We start from the raw sequence: 22688 nt of genomic DNA, 5'->3' as shown, positions 1-22688 counted from the left end.
TTAAATGAATCAAACAAAAGTTGACCACGTCAAATAATTTAGAAAAGGAAACTTAAAATTAAAAGGCCTAGGAATTTCTCAATTCTAGTGCAACTTCCAAATCTTATTACAGGAACCAAAACAATATATTTCAGACCTAGCCTCCTTGAGTTTGTCGTCACTAATTCTATGAAAGCTACATTTTTGGATGTTTCCAAGGTTTTGATTGGCTGCATGGCTACTGGATGTGCAGCTCTTTAGGCCGATAGAGACTCAATCAACTTATCAAAGATATGGTTGATTAAGTATATTAAAATCGGCTTTACATTAATTGAATTAAGAAGTTCCGTTGAAATATGTGGCGTAGTGCAGCACAAGCTAATGACATCAGACAGACAAAGGTCATTTAAAGCCCTTATTTAAGTTTATGAATCAGCATGTTTCTAAATGTCATTCACCTTAACATGATAGCTAACATAGGCATGAAAAATCGATAGACTTGAAACTGTACAGTCCAATTTTCTGCCTTCTACATGCAGAGGGAAAATGACTGCATTGCAGTATTTGTTATTATATAATCAAGAAAAAGAATACAATTGGAAGAAACAAAAAATTATCAGTAATTACCAAAAGAAACAAATCCAGCATTTGCTGGTAACGCTTCTGCAGGGGCTTTATTTAGTTCTAGAGGAGGAGAAGAGGACCACAAACAAGGAGGTGCATTGTTAAGACCAGCAGTCCGCCTTGCTTGAATGAACTCCTATGTAAATGAGATACAAGAGGTGAGGGAATTTAAACAAGCAACAGAATGTATTTGTATATCAGCGATGCCGGAGAAATGCAAAAGGAAAACCTGACTATGCTAGCTCGTTTGTCAATGAAAAAGTCCTAAACATATAATGAGACAGCAAAAGTTGGTGATCTCAAGAAAACTTGCCATACCTGAAGGAAAGATGCTGCAAGAACAGTGTCTATGGAGTCCTTAAATCTCATTGGAAACACAACAATTACCTTATCCACCTGAAAATGATGTAAAAAGAATCAACTTGCTAACCTTTAAACAAGTACAAGAAATGACAGCCATATATTTAGCATCAAATCTTTATTACTCAATGCAAGAAGATGGACTTTCCAATGATGAGATTAACTAGATTTTGATGTTAGCAGGGAGCCTCAAATGGAAGGGTAAGCAGGGAAAGAGATCAAAAGGGAAGAGGAAATAACATCTGCACTTGAAGAGCAGTTCACAATGCTGTATCTAATTAACAATTGACCATTGGATGCATACCTGCGGAATGAAGAAAAATAACTCATTTGGCTGATGGACTAAGGCCACAAGTCGATCCATATCAGAAGAAATTGTCTTAGAGGCAAGATGCTTCAATAATGCTTGCAACGGAGCACCTAATACTATTTCCTGGACAGACGCAATCTTAACCAGGAGAGATTGTCTACGCTCTGGAGGATTTTACAATAATAAGAAAAGTGAAAGTAATCTGCATTCAACGAAGTAACAGTACGTCAAGCTCTGCCAATGAATAAGCATGGAAGTTTGTCATCTTCCAGAGAAACAAATCAACTCTAATTTTGATGACAAAAGAATTCTGTCTATCTCAATGAGAAAAAGGATGCTAACTACTCAATGCATTTAAAGTAGCACAAAAAGAAGTTAGAAGCCATTTGCATAATGTAGTTGCATGAAGATGCTCTTCATGCAATAATGGGAAAACTTTAGTGCATAAAAGTGCCTCAAACTAGAAAACAATGAAGATGATGTTGAAAGAAAAGGTCCTCACTCCTTAAACCTACTTGACTCAATGTGGACGTTTCATCAAGTAAAAATTTCATTGAACCCAAAGTCCACATCCCCAACCTACACCAAAAGGACACTATAGTGCTGGAGTTATCATCGTTAAGATGAAAGAAAATTTAACCCAATCATGCTCTAATGAATCCTCTTCTCCACACCAAAGGTGAGGGCAATTCATAATACTCCTTTAGATAGCTTAGTTGAGTTAGTATCACGATTTTTGCACAAGATTTTATCTTTTCACTGGCCTCCTTATCCAAATAAATTTTCTTTGAAGGAACTGGCTAAAAAAACCATACAGTTGGTGATAACATCACTACAGCTTAGATAGGCAAGGTAGCAACACAAAGTGCCCAGAAGAAAACAAAATACCAAATGGTTTAGGACCAACTGCATGGTAGTGGCTCTCCTGGACTATCAGAAACCTCAAAAGCCTAAATATATGCATATGCACTTATAAAGGCAACACAAAGTAAGACAACCAGCATAGACAAGGTGCATTTGCAAATGACTTCATTTAGTCAAGACAGCATCATGCACAACCTCAAAAATCATTTCTCAAGAAATGAAATTGAATCACAACCAAGAAAGCACTCTTCAATAGAAGGAAAATGCAAAATAACGTTCGCTGACCTTCTACAGGAAGAGAAAAATGTCTTATTTGTCTAATAGGTAAATGTGCCTCATCTATGCAGGATGGGAAACAGTATTATATCATTAATAGAATTCCTGGCGTGTAAACTGCTCTCTTTTCCAAAGGATCACACTAGGCTTGGTGCCATCACAAGAGTAGGGGATGGACGGGTCAATGCACACTCTGAACTTGAGGTGAATTGAAACGAAGGCAAATGTCGCTATGAAAACTCTTTATCCTCCGATTGAATCCTATAAACAGGTTAGCACGCCCTTGTTGCCTCTCCAATGCAACTTAATATACTTTCAGAAGGCTAAGAAAGAGATAAATGCAAGATGGTTCTAGATGAAAAGCATCGAGGTCCATATGCACTACCATTCAATCTCTAGTTCAAAGTCAGTGGCACATATCCTGATGTAACTCTTTGGCTCTTGATGTTTGAAGGTTCACAATACTCCAAAATTAAGCTGTATCCTTGACCCGAAGATGTTTCGAATGCTGCCTCTTACCTTCGCAGAGTACTTATTGGGATGATAAAACATAAAAGTGTAAGGGCTAGCGTTGACTGTCTTTACTTGGAGGCTAATACAGATTCAGGATTTGGGTGATAAGATTTGTGGGGGAAAGACGGTCTTAAGTGATGTCATGAAATTCATCAGCTTCATGAGGAAAAGATACCACATATCAATCCTAGAGCTCCCCAAGCCTCACAAATCAGGAGTATATAGTATGCCTACGTGCAGGCATACATGAACAGATGCAAGGTACATGTATCCATACACTAGCACTCCAAGCAACAGTGATTCTAGTTGTGACAATGAAGAAGAACACCCATCCAGTAGTATCAAAGGACAAAAAGAAAGATCATCTTCATGCTAGACTTCAGTCAAATTTGAATTCGAATCTATCAAAAGGACAATAATGTGTGCACGCGTGCGGGCACATGTATGCTAACCTAATCGGGAGTCCAACTAAGACTCATTCGCCAATACAACAATTGGTCTCCAGCAAAACAATAAATGACTGGGAGATTTCTGTCAGCACTCAAAAGAAAAGGTTGTAAAAACCAGCTCCAGTCATAAAAGACATTGAAATAGGCAGCCAGCTCATTTATAAGCTTAGTCCGTCAAAACTCATTGAGTATCATTCTATTTAAACCACAAAATTCATTAATGTCCTTGACTCAACAATACTTGGGGTCATTGTCTTGTTAAGTTCGTCTTCACTTTATTTTGGTGTAGCGGGCAACATTGAGTTAATTATTGAAACTTAATCCCACCACAAAACCCCATAATTTTTTGTACAGTTACCAAATCCATGATAACTTTATGATGAACCTGCCCATTAATGGCGTTGATTAGGCCACAAACTTCATCTACTTTGGCGAGCTCTATTGTACAAGCTCTAAAAAATTAGGGGTAGATATAAGTGAACGGCTAAAGAGTAAAATATCATCGATACAAGTATCCTTTTTAAATAAAAGGGCTAATGATGAATGTTGCATCATATCCATAGCAAGCTATGATGACCTTAAGAAAGAAACTTGCTGAACCTTATGGCACAACACTCTGTTTAATATGAGATCCTCAGTGTGATCAAAGTAAAATAAATCTTTCCTCAAAGCCTCCATCCATCCACACTCCACGGGCCTTTCCCTCACAGGGTCGCATCTTGTCACAGAAATGTATAAAGGCCGCAATAATTCTATGCGTAAACCACTTCAAGTAGCCCCCCTCATCGTATTCACTGCGGCTCGAACAAACCCTTTCCTAGTCCCATCTTCGTTTGACTGATCTTCTACCACAACACTCCCGCCTCAACAACACTCGTTTCGTCAATATTCAACAGAGACCTTATCGTACGTCTTAGGGGATGTCCTCGAGTCTAAATGGCTTTATCCGACAACGCAGCACACCATACATGCACCTCCATCATTTTACTGAACTCGCGCTCGTACTCCATCTTCGGCCTAATCGATGGACACCTCAGATTTCCGAATTTCAGAGGAGTCTCAGCGAAGAGGGGAAGCGAGAAGAAGAAGAAGAAGAAGAAGAAGAAGCGATTGCGTACTCGTGAAGACGATTGAGCAAGGTCTGGAGCAGAAATCTGGAATGGGACTGAAGCAGTATCATCGCCGGAGATCCGATCGCTTCTTCTCTCGCCTTTCGACTTCAGTCGGAGCGTGCGCGCGTTCATAATCCATAAATAAAACTTTTAAAGGAGATTTATTCTTTTTTTTTTTAATCTCCCAAGATGTGAACCTCATCAGTTTAATTGTCTAAAGCCCAGCCCAGGTGTCTCATCAGCTTTCCGACGCCTCATTTGCAACTTATTCGTCTTTTTTGTTCTTTCTAATTCCCTTATTTTTCTTGTTCGATACAAAAGCATTAAACATACGCATAGGTTAAGTTCTTTCCCTAATATTAATTATGAAAGTTTTTTCCTCTGAATTTTCTTAAGGAATCTGCTTTCGTAAAGCTACCAAATACACAATACGGGTAATTTTCATTACCAACTAAGGAAAAAGAAAATGGGAAATTTTTAGACATATCAAATTCTCTTAAGCAATAAATACATACATATAACTTGAGAAATGATTGGTTTGATGTTGTCACAACAATTATGATTAACTCATGTTTTTTCGACTGTTCGAAATTACTTTCAATATAGACAGTTATATCATGAATAAAATATCTACATGTTCATCTTTAAATATATTTACTACTTTATATATGTTAAAAGAGGTGGCAAATTATAATTTTCTTTAGAATATTCAAGCCCATTTGAAAATCGACCCGATTCCAATTCGAATTTTAGCTCGATCCCCTTCGATAGGAATCAAATATGTCCGTCGCTCGGAAAAGCTAAAAAACATTATAGTCAAGTGATCGATCAAATATGATAATGATAAGGTCCGCAATTATTATCAATCGTATCCAAAAGTAACTATGTTTTATATTGTGCAGTAGTGTTAATTTGCCAACATAATTTGATTAAGATCCATATGAAAATGAAATGTTAGAAGGAAAAAAAAAAAAAAAACAGGGAGGGTAATGCCTAAATAACCGGCGCCATCTAGTATTGGCTTCTCCGAACCGGATGTTGTCGAGAAGAGGAACACAGATGTGATGAGAGAGAGAGAGAGAGAGAGAGAGAGAGAGAGAGAGAGAGAGAGAGCATCGATCTTAAAAGCCCTTTGCTTTCTCTCTGAGCGAGAAAGCAAATGAGTTCTTTGATCTAAGATATGAAGATCCAACTCAGGGAGTACCCTTTAGGCTGACTTGCTTTTATGCTACTGCAACCTAAAATGAGAGGCTCAGAGTATGGTATAAGATCAAACATATTAAATCAGATTGTAACATTTTTGGGGTTTGGATCGGGGATTTCAACGTCACACTCTACAACTGGGAGAAAGTCGGCAGGGGGGCGGCTGATAATTATAGGATGCAATCCTTTAGAGAGCTCCTAGAGGACTATGCCATGATGGATATTGAGAGTAAAGGCTGGGCGTTCACCTGGTCTAATAATAGAGAAGGGGAAAATGAGTTGGAAAAAAAAAACCGGATAGAGCTATTTGTAACCTGGCTCGGAGGATTACTTTCCCATCAATGGAGGCCTTTGCTTTACCTGCAATAGGTTCGGATAATAGCCCTATTTTACTTTCCTGTAGCTACCGAAATGGTGAAAAGGAAGAAATCCTTTAAATTTGAATCGTTTTGGCTGGAAAGTAACGACTGTGAGTGCATAGTTTAAGAAAGGTGGGATGAATCAGAAAGAGAAGAAGCTGATTTGGTGGAAAAGCTAAAATTTGTCTCGGTAGCTTTGGAGAATTGGAGTAGACAAAAGTTCCCCAACAGCCAAAACCAAATCCATGAGCTCAAACTAAAGCTCCAAAGGCTCACAAATGATCGAACTGTACTGATTGGCAGATCTATCTAGAGAGAGATTGCCGATCAAATTCAAGACTTGTGGCGAAGGGAAGAAATATATTGAGGTTTAAGATCAAAAGTGAATTGGTTGAGATGGGGGGATAAAAGTACTAAATGCTTTCATGCGACGACGAGCATCCAGAGAAGACAATGGAACAGAATATCGATGCTGAAAGTAATAGGGCAGGATTCCTGGATTAAAAATCCCTCTCTCTTGAAGGAAATGACCTCAAACTTCTTTATCGAGTTATATACTTCAGCTGGCCCTCGAAATTTTGACTTGGTGCTTGAACAATGCCCCAAATTATCCCAGATGAAATGAATGAAGAACTATCAGCAGATTTTACTTTAGAAGTCTAGAAAGTAGTGTTTGAGATGGGGTCAGATAAGGCCCCTAGACCTGATGGACTTAATGGGCTATCCTACACGTAAAATTGGGAGTATATCAAGGAAGGAGTTTACGAGGAAGTAGGAGTGTGCAAACTGGACCGGACCGGCCTGGACCAGCCCGGGACCCGGCTGGACCAGGCTGGATCGGCCGGGTTGGTCCGGTCTTTAAAGGCGGATGGTCCGGTCCCGATCCCAATAAATGGGACCGATGATCAGGCGGTCCGATCCTCGGGTTTCTTATATTGGGACCGGACCGACCCGGCCCGGACCGGACCGGACCGCCAATAATATATAATTATTTATATATAAATATATACAATTGCAAAAAAAATTAAAAACAAAACAGAATAATAAAAGTCCACTGCCCATTTTTTTCCTAACCTTGCACGGTCGTACTCTCCTCCTCATGACTCTCTTTTTAGTCTTATTTTTCATCTTGTTTTTTGTCATCTTTTCTCTCTGAGGGCCTTTTTGAGTGCGGTTGGTGATGTTTTTATCATGTAATGGCTGGATTTTGTATTGAATTCGAATATTTTGATCAAGTTCGTCGATCATAAAAGTCATAGCGAGTCGCTATGTTTTTACCATGGCAAAGTTTATTAAGTTGACTAGATTTTCAATAGTTAGCGGTCCCTCTGGGCCGAGACCGGGACCGAGACTGGACCGGGATCGGGACTACGGTCCGGTCCCCGGTTCCATGCCGGGACTACGGTCCGGTCCCCGGTTCCATGCCAGGACCGGACCATGCTCGAAATTTTGACTTGGTGCTCGAACAATGCCCCAAATTAGTCCCAGATGAAATGAATGAAGAACTATCAGCAGATGTTACTTTAGAAGAAGTCCAGAAAGTAGTGTTTGAGATGGAGTCAGAAAAGGCCCCTAGACCAGATGGACTTAATGGGCTATTCTACTAGTAGAATTGGGAGTATATCAAGGAAGGAGTTTACGAGGAAGTCAAGAGGTTTTTCGATACATGAATAATGAATCCGGAGCTGAATAAAACACATATAAGTTTGATCCCGAAAGTGAGAAATCTCGAAAGGCTCGACCAGTTTAGGCCTATAAGCCTGTATAATTCTAGAAAGTTTTTTGAAAAATAATATTTATGTTTTATTTTACATACTTTGAATGGGTTTCTGTCCTACGTCCCATTAAATCAATTTTTGCTCCTACAAAAAAGCCCATGACCCGAATGTTCAAAGAAAGCAGTTCGACTTTTAAAGCAAAGTGTAGGAATCTCAAACTTTCAAGAATTGGACCAAAAAGAAGGGCATGATATATTTTTATTTGTCAATTTTTAGTTCCATTCGAGCTTTCATGTCGCTCATTGAAGTCATGAAGAACGTTTTCAAAGGCCACAACTATGGCATCAAAATGCATTACGAGCCCCTAATTCAAGCCACACGGTGAAATGGGTCATACATGGTCATCTCAAATTCGAAATATAGGTCACCACATTTTTTACCTCTCAGTCTTCTCTCTGTGGCCCCGACTGCGTGACTCAAATCCTGCTCTACCTCTTCTTCTCTCTCGTCTGTGCTTGCTTTTTGGCTCTTTTCTTCGTCAGAGATCTATCTATGTTTTGCAACCCCTTCTTTCTTTTCTTATAGACCCTCGGAGTCAGCTTCTTCGTGTGTTCGCTCTCTAATCGGGGGAGAGAGATATGGCCATGGAGCTAATGATGGGTTACGGAAGCGACCACGGTTTCGCAGTGAAGGAAGAGATGACCTGTAAGAGAGGGCCTCCACCGGCATAGAACGCTTCGAGAGTCTTATAAAATGTTGTCATCCTCCTCACATGGTGCCAGACGGGCCGGGCCAGACTCGTCATCCTCCTCCAACGGTGTCGATTGGAAGGGAAGAGGCATGCATGAATGAAAGGATTTTTAAAGATTGGAGAAGGTAAACATCTAAGGCTTTTAATATGCTGAAGAAAAGAGAAATTAGAAAGCCCTAAATCTCACAGAGTCAAGCATTTCAAGGTTTAGGGTTTAAAGTCAAGCATTTGAGGGTTTAGGGTTTAGTGTTTAAGGGCTTAAGGTTGTTGTGATTTCTTAGATATGGTTCTAAGAAGGGGAGTACTTAGTTAATAAAAGAACACAACTTGTTCTTCAATTTAGGGTTTAGGGTTTAGTGGCAGAGGAAGAGATATGCATGCAAGTAAGTAATTTTAAAGGTTGGAGAAAGTAGCAACATAAGGATATTACTATATTCAAGAAAAAAATTATAAAAAGCTCAAAACCACCAATAATCAAGCATTTCAAATTATCTAATTTGGAGTATTAAATAAAAGGAAAAGAACCACTAAAAATCCTAAACTATGCCTACTATGATACATTTACTTAAACTTTTTTTTGTGACACCAAAACCCCAAATTTGTATCATGTGACATATTTAACCCAAACTTTTTCTTGTGATACCAAAAAATCCAAACTTATACTTGTGACACATTTACCCTCAAACTATTTTTTTTTTGTAACACCAAAAATCTCAAACTTGTAAATATGTGACACATTTACCCTAATTTTTTTTAGGTAAATATGTCACACACATATAAATTTGAGGTTTTTGTTGTCATAAGAAAAAGTTTGGGGTGAATATGTCACAATGGTACAAGTTTGGAATGAATGTGTCGCATGGATATAAGTTTGGGATTTTTTTGTCACAAAAAAGTTTGGGATAAATTTGTCACAATAAGCATAAGTTAGGATTTTTGGTGGTATTTTTCCTAAATAAAATGATATTTCTCTGCTTGTTTTTACTCAAATTTGAACATATTTTGGCTGAGTTTATGTCTGACATTTCATTAGCTTGATTTTTGCATCTATAGAAAGCCCATGACCCGATTATACAACTGACGCAATTCGATTTTTAATACAAAGTGTCGGAATTGCGAACTTTCAAGAGTTGGACCGAACAGAAGCCCGTGATATTTTCCTTATTTGAAATTCGATGGTCGGGATCGACCTAAAGAGAAATCTCTAAAACTCACAAGGTGAAGAATTTCAAATGACATAACAGGAAAAAAAAAATTGAAAAATGATCTTTATGTCTGTTTCTATCCTAATTTGGCCAAATTTTGACCGGCCATAACTTTTCAATCAACATCTGATTAACTTGACTTCAGGTTTTAAGGTTCTGGTAATTTCTCAGACATGGTTCTAAAGAGCGGGAGTACTTAATTAATGAAAGAACACAAATTTCTACATTATTTAGGGTTTAGGTTTGATTGGAAGATGAAGAGATAAGCATGCGATAAAGTAATTTTGACGATTGGAGAAAGGAGACACAAGGCTATTAATATGCTTAAAAAAAGAGAAGTTGGAAAGCTCTAAACCTCATGTAGTCAAGAATTTCGAATAATCTAATTTGGAATATTTAAAAAAAATGATATTTCCTTTTATTTTTACCCAAATTTGAACATACTATAACCAGGTTTCCGTCCGACGTTCCGTTAGCTTGATTTCTAAAATTAATTTAATAATGTTCACCTGTTTCAATTAAAATCGACAATGTTCTATTTGCACAGTTCTTTCTCCCTGCATTCTATTAGGGGCTACATTCAATGACACATGGTCAAACCCCAGTTCATGAACTTATTCAATTTGTAGTTATATGTATGTTAATCGGGAAAAGAATAGTATAAGTGTTAAAAGTTGTGTACAGCGCTCACTTTGGTGCCAAAAGTTTCATCTTGATCACTTAAATGATCGTTTGAGTGCCAACTCTAATATGCATTACTAGAAATTCGACATGGGATTTTTTCATTAATATTTGAAGATGATGTGACTCGCCAAAGGTCTAGTCAACAATATAAAAAAAAAACCTAAAAATTGAAAAAGCACAATAAAAAATGCAAAATTAATTAGATTAAAAATAAAATTAAAAAACTAAAAATTCCAAAAAGAGGACATGCATACTAGAGGCCCTAAAACTTGTTACGAAAATACCATTGAGTTCTAAAACTTACACAAAATGCATTTAAGTCATAAAACTTGTCAAATTGGTGCAATCAAGTCTTTAACTCCGTCAATTTGAACTCACGAAAAGCACTTACTGCTTTTTAATATTGTGGTAATAACGTGGCTAAAACGACATCGTTTTTATTCAAATTCAAATTTTAATACAGATTATATTTAAAATAAATTATAAAATAAGCTCAGATTTTTTTAAAAAAATAAAATACATTGTAAATTAGGCCGCAAGGGCTGGTTCTGCATCCTTTTTTTTTTAAGCTTTTTTATTAAATTTTTAAGCTAATTATCCAACTTAATTTAAATAACATTTGTATTTTAACAAAAAATTGTTAATTTCTCTTTTTTTTAAAATCAAATTATAATTTTTTTTAAAGTTTAGAAGTCCATGTGGACTTAATTTTTTTTAAATACCACTTAATATTAAAAAATTTATTCAAAATACAACATATTAATTTTGGCCTAATTTTCTTGCCGAAGGCACTAAAGTGATCGTTTTGTTTTCGATTTCGCATTTAAGTGATCCGGCGGAAACTTTTGACATTAAAGTGAACGCTTTATACACCTTTTGACAATTATATTGTTCTTCTTGCTATGTTAATCTATTGATTTCGCAAAATTAATGCATAAACCACTAGCAAGAAGAACCTTTTGTAGACAAGCATTTAGTGAAAGCAATATTTAGGATGTAAACTGAAGAAGTTACCGCTCATTTCCTCTTTTGCAAGCTGAGTAGATGGAAAGGTTGGTCAGCTCCTACATATACAAAGTTAACTTGGGTGAGCAAACACACATTACTTGTCACTTTTTCCTCCTAGCAATTGCTTTGCCAAGTCATAAATGATAGCAATAGTATTGCATCTACCTCTCTGGCTTGATCTCCACGAACCCTCCATCTGCCGTCATCCCCAGCGTAGCTAGCGCCATTGTCGGAGTTAAGAATAATAATATGCAGTAGAGAGATGTGAAAATTTATGTACATTTCGATATATATAACGATGAAGAATACATCGGCCTATATATAGGTTTTATTAGATAACTATTCTAAGAAAATATCTCAGTTGATACATGCACAATCAAAGGACATGTGCATTACGTGTGCAATGTATGTGCAATCTTGAAATATGCGAATAATCAATAGGAAGTATCACAATTATCTATAATATAAGAAAATATCTTATAGGTAGTTTTGACATCTCTAACGGCCAATTGCCGAAATTAATGCATAAACCACTAAAAAGAAGAACCTTTTGTAGCCAAGCCTTTAATGAGAGCAATAAGAATATTTAGGATGTAAACTGAAGAAGTTACTGTTCATTTCCTTCTTTTGCAATTAAGGTTGGTGAGCTCCTACATATACAAAGTTAACTTGGGTGAGCAAACCCACATCACTTGTCACTTTTTCCCCCTAGCAATTGCTTTGCCAAGTCATAAATGTTAGCAATAGTATTTCATCTACCTCTGGCTTGCTCCACAAACCCTCCATCTGCCGTCACCCCCAACGTAGCTAGCATCATTGCGGCAGTTAAGAATAACAATATGCAGAAGAGAGAAATGTGAAAATTTATGTGTATTTCGATATCTACAAATACATCGGTCTATTTATAAGCTTTATTAGATAACCATTCTAAGAAAATATTTTAATCAAGACATGCACAATCAAAGGACATGTGCATTATGTGTGCAATCTTGAAAAATGCCAATAGTCAATAAGAAGTATCACAATTATCTTTTACATAAGAAAATATCCTATAAGTAGTGTTAATATCTCTAACAGCCAATTGCCAAAATTAATGCATAAACCACTAAAAAGAAGAACCTTTTGTTGTTTATGGCTCAATCTCGCCAGCAAATTATCCGGTACCCCCGACCTATGTGAGCCTACTACTGACTACCAAAGATGCACGAAAGCGAAAGAAATTTTCTTTCCTAGACGCCGACTAACCTATGTAGCACGGCTGGCACCGATGTGAAAATTTTCTTTAAATTGTTTCTTAATTTTTGTAAATTTTTTTCTTTTCATTTTTCTTTTCTTCTCTTTTTTCTCTTTTCATTTTTTCCCACTGAGCTCCGGTGAGAGTTGCGGTCATTGCTCTGCCTCCCCCAAATCCAAGCGAGTCAAGCAGCCTAGTCCAATGGTCAATGAGCTCCGGCAACCCTTGTAGGCCACAGTGGAAAAGAAAAAAGAAAGAAAGAAAAGAGAAGGCAAAAAGAAAAGAAAAAAGTAATGAAAATAAAAATTATACATGCAAAAATAATAAATATTGTCTACGTAAGTGTTATAGAATGTCCGCGTCTACGTTAACAATTTTCTGCCGGTCTTGTGCCGATGGGTAGAGGAGGCGGCGGGTGAGTCTCCTCGCTTATGGTCATCGGAACCTTCCATGTCGTCGAGGGTTGGAGAGCCATGGTGGTGGTCCTCGTTGGGATAGATTCCCTGGTTGCATTGAAACCGGGGGAGCCACAAATTGGGAAAACACAGGAGACCCTCTGTATGATCCGGTGGAAGAATATGGCAAAAGGAACCTAAATGTTTGAATGCACCTGGGTTGTTTCAATGATCTTAAATATTGTTGTTTCTGGCTCAATCTCGCCAGAAAATTAACTAGTACTCCCGACCTACGTGAGCCCATTACCAACTATCTAAGATGCATAAAAGGCAAAGACATTTTCTTCCCCAGAAAATCGCTCGGAAAACAAAAGCCTTATGGAAAGTAGAAATGTCCAATTGAGCAAATGGTCCGGGACTGGGGTTAAGTACAAATTTTTCCCTGTTTAAAACGAAATCGAGACCATGGGGGTGGGGGGGGGGGTTGTTTTTCCAGGGAGATCCTTCATTGATGAACTTAGGGAAGCGGAGAAAGGAGTGAATGATGAACCTTCCATTGATGACTACTGCTCACTGTTAGAAAATATAATCGAATGGAGTAACAATGTAGTCGGACTTTGAGGCGTGTAATTACTCTCTTTTAGGATCAATTTGCCCCCACAAAGTTGCTATAGGTTTCTAGCAAATTCCCTTCAAGATACAACAAAGTCACAATGAGAATACTAGATAGCAATTCCAGTAAATCTCCTAAAACTCTCTCTCTCTCTTTTGAAGGAAAACGAAAAAATAAAAAGTTAACAACTGAAATTGAACAGAATTGTCCTTTATATAATACTAATAGAACACACCTCTTGGGGTCCAAACTGCATATGTACGAACGTAGCTATTCATGTCCGAAACATTACAATTCGAACATGACCGTTCGTGTGTGATAATAGTCTTTCGGACACAGCTATTCGTAAGTGACAACCGAAGTTCGGACGCAACTGTTCATGTCCGAACAGTCATAATTAAAAATATAAAACATAATTATAAAAGGATTTATTTTGAAATAAAAAAATAATTAAGGTTTATTTCCGTTCGCGGCGCGCAAGCGTGCAAAGTGCTAAATGCGTCTAATAATCGCATCAAAATCTCACAATCACATGCGTACCCGTGCGCGGGTATAGTGGGGATTAGCCCACTTGCCCATTTCTTTATTACGAAAGACTATTGTGGCCTTCTAACTAATAAAAAGACTTGCACTCTTCTTTCTATCTTATGTAGGATTGAAAAGACAGCTTTTGTTTTACAAACAAACTTCAACAATTCCCTAGTTTCTTTGTAAAATAAATATTTTCTAATAATATATATTTTAAATATGATACAACCAAAATTTCATGAGATCAATATACATACATGAAGGTCTCTTTCGAGTTAAACCTTCATTTAGTACAAATATCTCAAAGTTCTATCAAAGTCACAAGTAGCTGCTGGCATTAAACTTGTTACTTTTAGTAATAGTACCGGGCATACCACACATATATTAACCTCTTGTTTCAACAAGAAGTTCATCATATACTTAGCACTATTATGGCCTTGTGCTTATACCTTTTCATGAGCTCTCTAGAAAGCAACCATAACTTTTGTAAGAAGTGATACCACTTATAAGCTCATATAGGTGAAGTATTCATCACGTGTTTTTGTTACTAATGAACACGATACATTAATGTAGTATACTTCATTAATAATATAATTCAGCCTCTAAAATGTAATAGACAATACTAATTTCTTATGTCGGGGCTTATATCGGTAGTATACAATCACTTTCAGCAACTTGTTCTAACCCATTGAATCATATTACTAGTGATGTGCTAGTATTTGATCGGGTTACCATTATTGGTGATTTAGTTAAATGGTTTCAACCCCATTTCTTTTGAGCTCATTATTACCACCTCTCTTGGTAGTGCCTTCGTGAAAGGGTCAGCCAAATTCTTATTTAACCTTACATAGAAAATTGTTATGATACCATCTTGAATCAATTGTCTTACATACTCATGTCTTAGACTAATATGCCTAAACTTACCATTATAGGTGCTACTATATGCTCTTGCTAAAGTAGCTTGACTATCACAATGGACAGAAATAGGAAGCATTAGACTAAGCCACAATTTGATGTCTAACAACAAATTTCTAATCCATTCAGCCTATTTCCCAACTACTGCTAAAGCTATAAATTATGATTCCATCATTGAGAGAGATATGCAAGTCTGTTTCTTGCTTGCCCAAAATACAGCACATTCTCTTAATGTGAAAATCCATTCAGAGGTGGAATGTTTATCTCCTATGCTTGTAATCCAACTAGCATCGATGTATCCTTCTAGTACAGCCGAATAATTATTATAGAACAATCCTAAATTTTTTGTTCTCTTAAGATAGCCAAAATTCTTGTAACAGCATTCCAATGTTCTATAATTGGATTACTAGTGTATCTACTCAACTTACACACAAAAAATGCAATGTCGGGTCTAGTACAATGCATCGCATACATTAAAGACTCTGTAGCACTCGCATATTCAAGTTGTATAACTGCCGTACTAGAATTATAATTTAACTTCACAGGGATCAAATGGAGTACTCGCTACTTTGTAACCAAGATTCTGAAATTTATTTAACATTTTTTCAATGTAATCTCCTTGGCTCAACAACTAAACCCCACTATGTTTTTTTAACTTTGATACCCAATATAGTATCTACTTCATCCAAATATTTCATTTTAAAATTCGAAGTTAGATACTTTTTAGTCTCATTGACTCTGGTCATATTGGTTCCAAAAATAAGCATATCATCAACGTATAAACAAACCAAGATCCGATAGTCTTTAGTGAACTTAGAGTAAATACACTTATGAGCACTATTATGTTTGAAACCATTGGACAATATGACTGAATCAAATTTCTCATGCCACTGCTTTGGAGCTTGCTTAAGTCCATGAAGAGATTTAACCAATTTACACACTTTCTTTTCATTCCCGGTAAGTATAAAACTTTCTGATTGTTCCATGTAAATTTCTTCATTTAAATCTCCATTTAAGAAATCGGTTTTGACTTCCATTTGATAAACACAAAGATCATAAATGGATGCGAGAGCAAAAAGAATCCGAATAGATGTTATACGTGCTACAAGGGCATAAGTATCAAAATAATATATTCCTTTTTTTTTCTATATCCTTTGGCCACCAACCTAGCCATAAAAATTTGGACAGTACCATCAGAATTATTTTTTCTCCCGAAAACCCATTTACACCCAATAGGTTTAGATCCTTTTGGTAAATCTGCTAATACCCAAGTATTATTAGACATAATTGAGTCCATTTCATCATCTATAGCTTCTTTCCAAAAAGAAGCATCTCTAGAAGACATAGCATCGCTAAAACATTTAGGATCGTCTTCTAAATTTATTACTAAAGGGTATTTATTTACCACATTATTATCTTTGTCTCCTTCAACAAGAAAAACATGAGTAATAAAGTCAAGACCTAAATCTTCCAATTTTCTCGTTCTTGTGCTTCTCCTTGGTTCAGTCATAATTTTCGAATCCTTTGTTTCCTTTTCATGAGAATCTACTTGTATTTCTATAGGTTTTGAACTATTATTCTCAATAATTTCAAAGTCCGTAGAATACTTATTCTCAAAAAACTCAACATCTCTTGATTCCACTATGACATTTGAATCTAAATCAAGAAGCCTACAAGCTTTACTATTTTCAGCATATCTAAGGAAAACACTTTTAATTGCTCTAGAACCAAGCTTTGTTCTCTTAGGGTCCGGTACTCTATAATAAGCCAAGCACCCCCACACTTTAAAATATGACAAGTTTGGCTTTCTACCTTTCCACAATTCATATGGACTTATGTTAGTCTTCTTGGATGGTATTATATTATGAATATGACATGCAGTAAGCAATGCTTCACCCCATAAATTAATTGATAGCTTTGAATTAGAAAGCTTACAATTTATCATTTCTCCAAGAGATTTATTTTTCCTTTCAGCCAAACCATTTTGCTGTGGAGTGTATGGTGCTGAAGTTTGATGAATAATACCATGTTCTTCACAAAATGATAAAAATTCATTTAAGAAATATTCATCACCTTTATCCGAACGTAGAACTTTAATTTTCCTTTCTAATTGATTTTCTACTTCAGCCTTATATTTATTAAATATGGTAAATGCTTCATCTTTAGATCTTAGGAGATAAACGTACAAATACCTACTACAGTCATCCACAAAGGTAATAAAATACCTTTTACCACCACGAGTTAACATTCCGTTGAATTCGCATATATCGCTATGCACCAAATCTAACAAATTCGAATTCCTACTTGTACTCGGAAAAGGTCTCTTCGTTAATTTAGGCTCGGAACAAATTTCACATTTATCTAATTCTCCATTAAAATTAATCATGTCTAATTCTTTCATATTCTTTAAATATTGAAAATTTAAATGCACTAATCTACTATGCCATAAAATTGAAGAGTCAATAGTATGAACAGAAGATTCAATCTTATTATTGATACTTAGTTGTACATGCCATCATTGGCATAACCCTTTCCCACAAATATTCCATTCTTCGACAGGATAACATTGTCGGATTCAAACAGTACCCGAAATCCTCTTTTACATAACAAATCAACAAAAATTAAATTCTTCCTAATCTCGAGTACGTACAATACATTCGAAAGGGTAATTTTCTTTCCCGAAGTGAAGTCTAACTCCATGGAGCCTTGGCCTTCGATTTTTGCAACACTGGTGTTTGCCGTTTGGACCTCTCGATAGTTAATGTCAACAACCTCTTGAAAGTTCTTGATCATGGACTTATCTTTGCACACGTGGAATGTTGCTCTGGAATCCAACCACCAACCCGATTGGACAGAAGTACCATTGATTTCAGTAATTGTGGCCACAATACCATCAATTTTCTTAGAAATTTTCAAGTTTGAAAACGTATGTGTAACCATGGCCAGATAGTTTTCTTCAATAGGATTGGTATCCGCCTTCACAATTAGCATTGGTGTATTCTTCTCCTTGGAAGTGTTGTTCTGGCGGTGCCTACGGTCCCTTGCAAAATGGCCCACTTTGCCACAAACGAAACAACCTCCTTTTTTTTTTTCCTCTTGTGCCTTCTTAAAATTCTGCTCTCTCTTGCATTTCAAGTTCGGGTTATTTTTTGACTGAAATCCATTACCCATTAGGACATTCACTTTAGTCTCGTATAGTCCAGAATTTTCACGCAAGCATGACTCTTCCTCAATGCAAAGATGTTTCTGGAGTTGAACCAAAGGTATGTCGATTTTGAGAGCATGAATTTTGTTCATTAGAACTTGTAGTTCGTGGACTTGCTCTATAAGGGGTTTAACATCAATGAATTTGAAATCGAAGTATTTAGCAATCGGATATTTGTTAGTACCTTGTTCCTCTACTTTGCACTTGAATTCGAGTGCATTCCAGTTTCCCTAGCGAGACTTCATTTCCATGAACAAGTCATACAATTGATCGGATAGCGTATTGAGAATGTGCCCACGACAGAGCAGTTCGTCTTCATCACATTTCTTATTTGCCTTATTCACCTCTCAATTTTTTTGGCATTTGGTTCTTGCCCTTCAGTGGTAGAAATAGGATCTTCAATAGGCACCAAATTCGGGTCCAGAATATATGATATCTTCAAAGTCGTAAGCAGAAACATCACTTTGTCATTCCAACGTGAGAAGTTGTTGCCGTTGAACCGATCCAACTATACCATATCCCGATTCATCACTTCGATGGTTTCCGACTTCATTGTTGCGCGAAATTGATCCTAAAAATTGTTGGAAAATATAATTGAATGGAGTAACAATATAGTCGGACTTTGAGGCGTGTAATCACTCTTTTTTAGGATCGATTTGCCCCACAAAGTTGCTATAGGTTTCTGGCAAATTTCCATAGTGAGAATACTGGATAGCAATTCCAGTAAATCTCCTAAAACTCTCTACGAAACAATGAAAATTGGATGTCTCTCTTTTGAAGGAAAACAAAAGAATAAAAAGTTAACATCCGAAATTGAATAGAATTGTCCTTTATATAATACTAATATAACACACCTCTTGATGTCCAAACTACTCATATATGAACGCACCTATTCATATTCGAAACATCGCACTTATTCATGTCCGAAACATTGCACCAATTCATGTCCGAAACATTACAATTCAAACATGACCGTTTGTGTGTGATAACAGTCTTTTGGACACAACCGTTCGTAAGTGACAACCGAAGTTCGGACGCAACTGTTCATGTCCGAACACTCATAATTAAAAATATAAATTATAATTATAAAAGAATTTATTTCGAAATAAAAAAATAATTAAGGTTTATTTCCGTCCACGGCGCCCAAGCGTGCAAAGTGCGTCAAAATCGCGCAATCACACGCACACCCGTACACGGGTATAGTGGGGTTTAGCCCACTTGCCCATTTCTTTATTCTAAAAGACTATTGTAGCCTTCTAACTAATAAAGAAACTTGCACTCTTCTTTTTATCCTACGTGAGATTGAAAAGGCAACTTTTGTTTTACAAACAAACTTCAATAATCCCCCACTTTGTTTGTAAAATAAATATTTTCTAATAATATTTTTTTTTAAATATGATACAACCAAAATTTCATGAGATCAATGTACATACATGAAGGACTCTTCCGAGTTAAACCTTCATTTAGTACAAGTATCTCAAAGTTCTATCAAAGTCACAAGTAACTACCGGCTTTAAACTTGTTACTTTTAGTAATAGTATCGGGCATACCACACATATATTAACCTCTTGTTTCAACAAGAAGTTCATCATATACTTGGCACTATTATGGCCTTGTGCTTATACCTTTTCATGAGCTCTCTAGAAAGCAACCGTAACTTTTGTAAGAAGCGACACCACTTCTAAGCTCATATAGGTGAAGTATCCATCACGTGTTTACGTTACTAATTAACACGATACATTAACGTATTATACTTCATTAATAATATAATTCAGCCTCTAAAACGTAACAGACAATACTAATTTCTTATGTCGGGGCTTATATCGGTATTACACAATCACTTTCAGTAACTTGTTCTTACCCATTAAACCATATTACTAATGATGTGCTAGTATTTGGTCGGGTTACCATTGCTAGTGATTTAATTAAATAGTTTCAACCCCATTTCTTTTGAGCTCATTATTACTACCTCTCTTGGTAGTGCCTTCATGAAAGGGTCAGCTAGATTCTTGCTTAACCTTACATAGATAATTGTTATGATACCGTCTTGAATCAATTGTCTTACATACTCATGTCTTAGACTAATATGCCAAGACTTACCATTATAGGTGCTACTATATGCTCTTGCCAAAGTAGCTTGACTACAAACAAACTTCAACACTCAATACTTCATTCCTATCCGGTGCAATAAAATCCTCGAGGTAAGAAAGGAAAAATGGGGAGAATTAATGAGAGATCCTCATCCGAGATTTGTCCGCCGGGATCGGGAGTTGACCGGATATGGGATGAGAGGTGGAGATGAGTTAAAATGAGACGAAACAGAACAACGGCGGACGAGAACCACTCATACGTCCTCCCACCGTGAAGGCAAATCTGGGTTTTGGTTGGCATTGCAATGCATTGCATGAGTTTCCTAAATAGGGTATCTTTCTTCTCCCACTTCTGGACAAGACTATTCCTAGAATTGACTTAGGATGAGAACTAAGAAAAATATTAAAAAAATAGAAAAAGAAAAAAGTTTTAAACTTATTGCATGGATACCTATTCACTCTTAAATTTGGATCAATTTAGTTTTAAACTTTTTTCACTTTGATACCAATTGAGCCCATCCGGCTAATTTAGGTCGAAAATTGTTGATGTATATGTCCGCCGGCCATCCTACAAGCACCGCCGGTGCCGATGGACATTTTTTTTCTAATTTTATCCAAAAATTTTAAATTTTAATTATTTTTCTTTTCCTTTCCTTTTTTTCTCTTTTCCTTCTTTTCCTTTTTTTTTTCCACTAAGCTCCAGCAAGCGCGCTAGCTACTAGGCAAGGATCGCTAAAGTTAGAAGTGTGCAACCGAACCAGGTTTACTTAGAACTCGAATCGGACCACACGAAAAACAAGTTCGAGAATCAGTTCTAAATTTTGGAAACCGGTTGGAACCGGGCCGGTTCTCGGTTCCAAATACCTAGGAACCAAACCGATTTTGAAACCGATTTTTGGCAATTGTTAAAATAAAAATAAAAAACTAGTCTCGCTTCCCTTGCCTCCTCTATTTTTGTGGATTGTAATTTTTACTGTTCATATTAGAGATTGTTGCTTTTGGTAGATAATGTGTTTTATTATTCATCTTGTACTTTGAATCATTTCATTATTACTCATATTATTTTGCTGGAAAAAATGAAATAGAAAAAGAAAAATAGGTTCTCGAGTTCCAGGTTCCAAAACAGTTTTTCGGACAAATAGGGTAGGTTCCAAGTTTCAAAAATTTGGACTCGGTTATAACATAGTTGGTTTTAAGTTCTAGATCTAGAACCTATCAACCCGATCCATACTCACCCCTAGCTAGAGCTCACCGATCACTGGGCGAGGCTCAAACAGTCTCACCGATGGCCGGAGAGGTCATGGCCGCCTTCGCCTTAAGTCGGCGATACCCTGGCGATGGTCGGGGCAAGGGCGATGCGCAAGCGGCCGCTTATGCCTTCCCCAAATCAAGGCCAGGCCGGGCAAGGCCGCTACCCTCACCGGCCATAGTGGGAAAAAGAGAAAAAAAAGAAATGAAAAAATTAATAAAATTTTGAAAAAATATTTAAAACTTTAACATATTGTCTTGATCGGCGCCATCCGTGTGACGTAGCACAACCGGCTTCCAAATCAACAATTTTCTACCTTTTTTGGTTGGATGAATTGAATTAGTGCCAATGTAAAAATATTTAAAATTAAATTGATCTAATTAAAAAATTCAGAACCGATTTGGTACTAATACAATAGATTTAAGACTTTTTACACTCCACTGATCTCTCTAGTTGTGCTACATGTTCGTCTCCATGTTTATTTCCAAGGACTTGACTTCATTCAGATTATTGCAAATTGGCACTCGCCTTGACCAACAAAATGATTCTCAAGAGTACCGTAGAAGGGAATGATTGGGAATGGACGTTCATATGATTGATGGCCATTCAAAAAACTACCAACATATGGAAAATACCAAAGGGTTCAGGGATTTGATAGACATCGACATTTTTTTTAACAGTCCTCAACCTATTCTTAATATCATTCATCAGTTAAGGTTGTATGTAACTGTTATTTTTGCATTTAGCTGGACGGACATTAGAAATCGTGAAGAAAGTGGAGGAACTAGTGTAAGGTGATCCCACAGAAATAACCATCGTGACCGGCGAGTTGGAGATAAGAAAAGTCCTATGCTTTAAGAGGACGTCATGCATTGATAATGTGCAAATCTACTCACTGCCAGAGTAGCATGGATTAAAAAATAGGTAAAACCAGCGACAAGAACGATAAATAGGAAATTGGCTTTAGACAAGCTTAGAAAAAATCTAAATTCAGGCATGAGAATCAATGGAAATGCATGAATGATCTCATATTTCAATATCACT

At 36.7% G+C, this 22688-nt stretch overlaps 1 protein-coding gene across 3 annotated transcripts in view; it reads right to left on the bottom strand.

Annotated features, from left to right (window-relative positions):
- Positions 1–22688, bottom strand: part of LOC115754969 (actin-related protein 2/3 complex subunit 2A) — a 41027-nt gene that overhangs the window by 5123 nt on the left and 13216 nt on the right. The window contains exons 4-7 of one of the 3 annotated variants that reach the window (XM_030694174.1): positions 1268–1437; positions 922–999; positions 607–739; positions 438–529 (exon numbers count right to left, since the gene is read on the bottom strand). The exons of the other annotated variants lie outside the window; for them this stretch is intronic. Of the exons in view, the coding sequence (XP_030550034.1) occupies positions 438–529; positions 607–739; positions 922–999; positions 1268–1437 (473 nt within the window). The remainder of the gene's footprint in view (positions 1–437; positions 530–606; positions 740–921; positions 1000–1267; positions 1438–22688) is intronic. 3 annotated transcript variants of the gene reach the window in all.

The sequence above is a fragment of the Rhodamnia argentea genome, chromosome 3 (assembly GCF_020921035.1).
Source record: "Rhodamnia argentea isolate NSW1041297 chromosome 3, ASM2092103v1, whole genome shotgun sequence".
Taxonomy (NCBI): Eukaryota; Viridiplantae; Streptophyta; class Magnoliopsida; order Myrtales; family Myrtaceae; genus Rhodamnia; species Rhodamnia argentea.
This window is presented reverse-complemented; position numbering and strand designations above follow the sequence as displayed.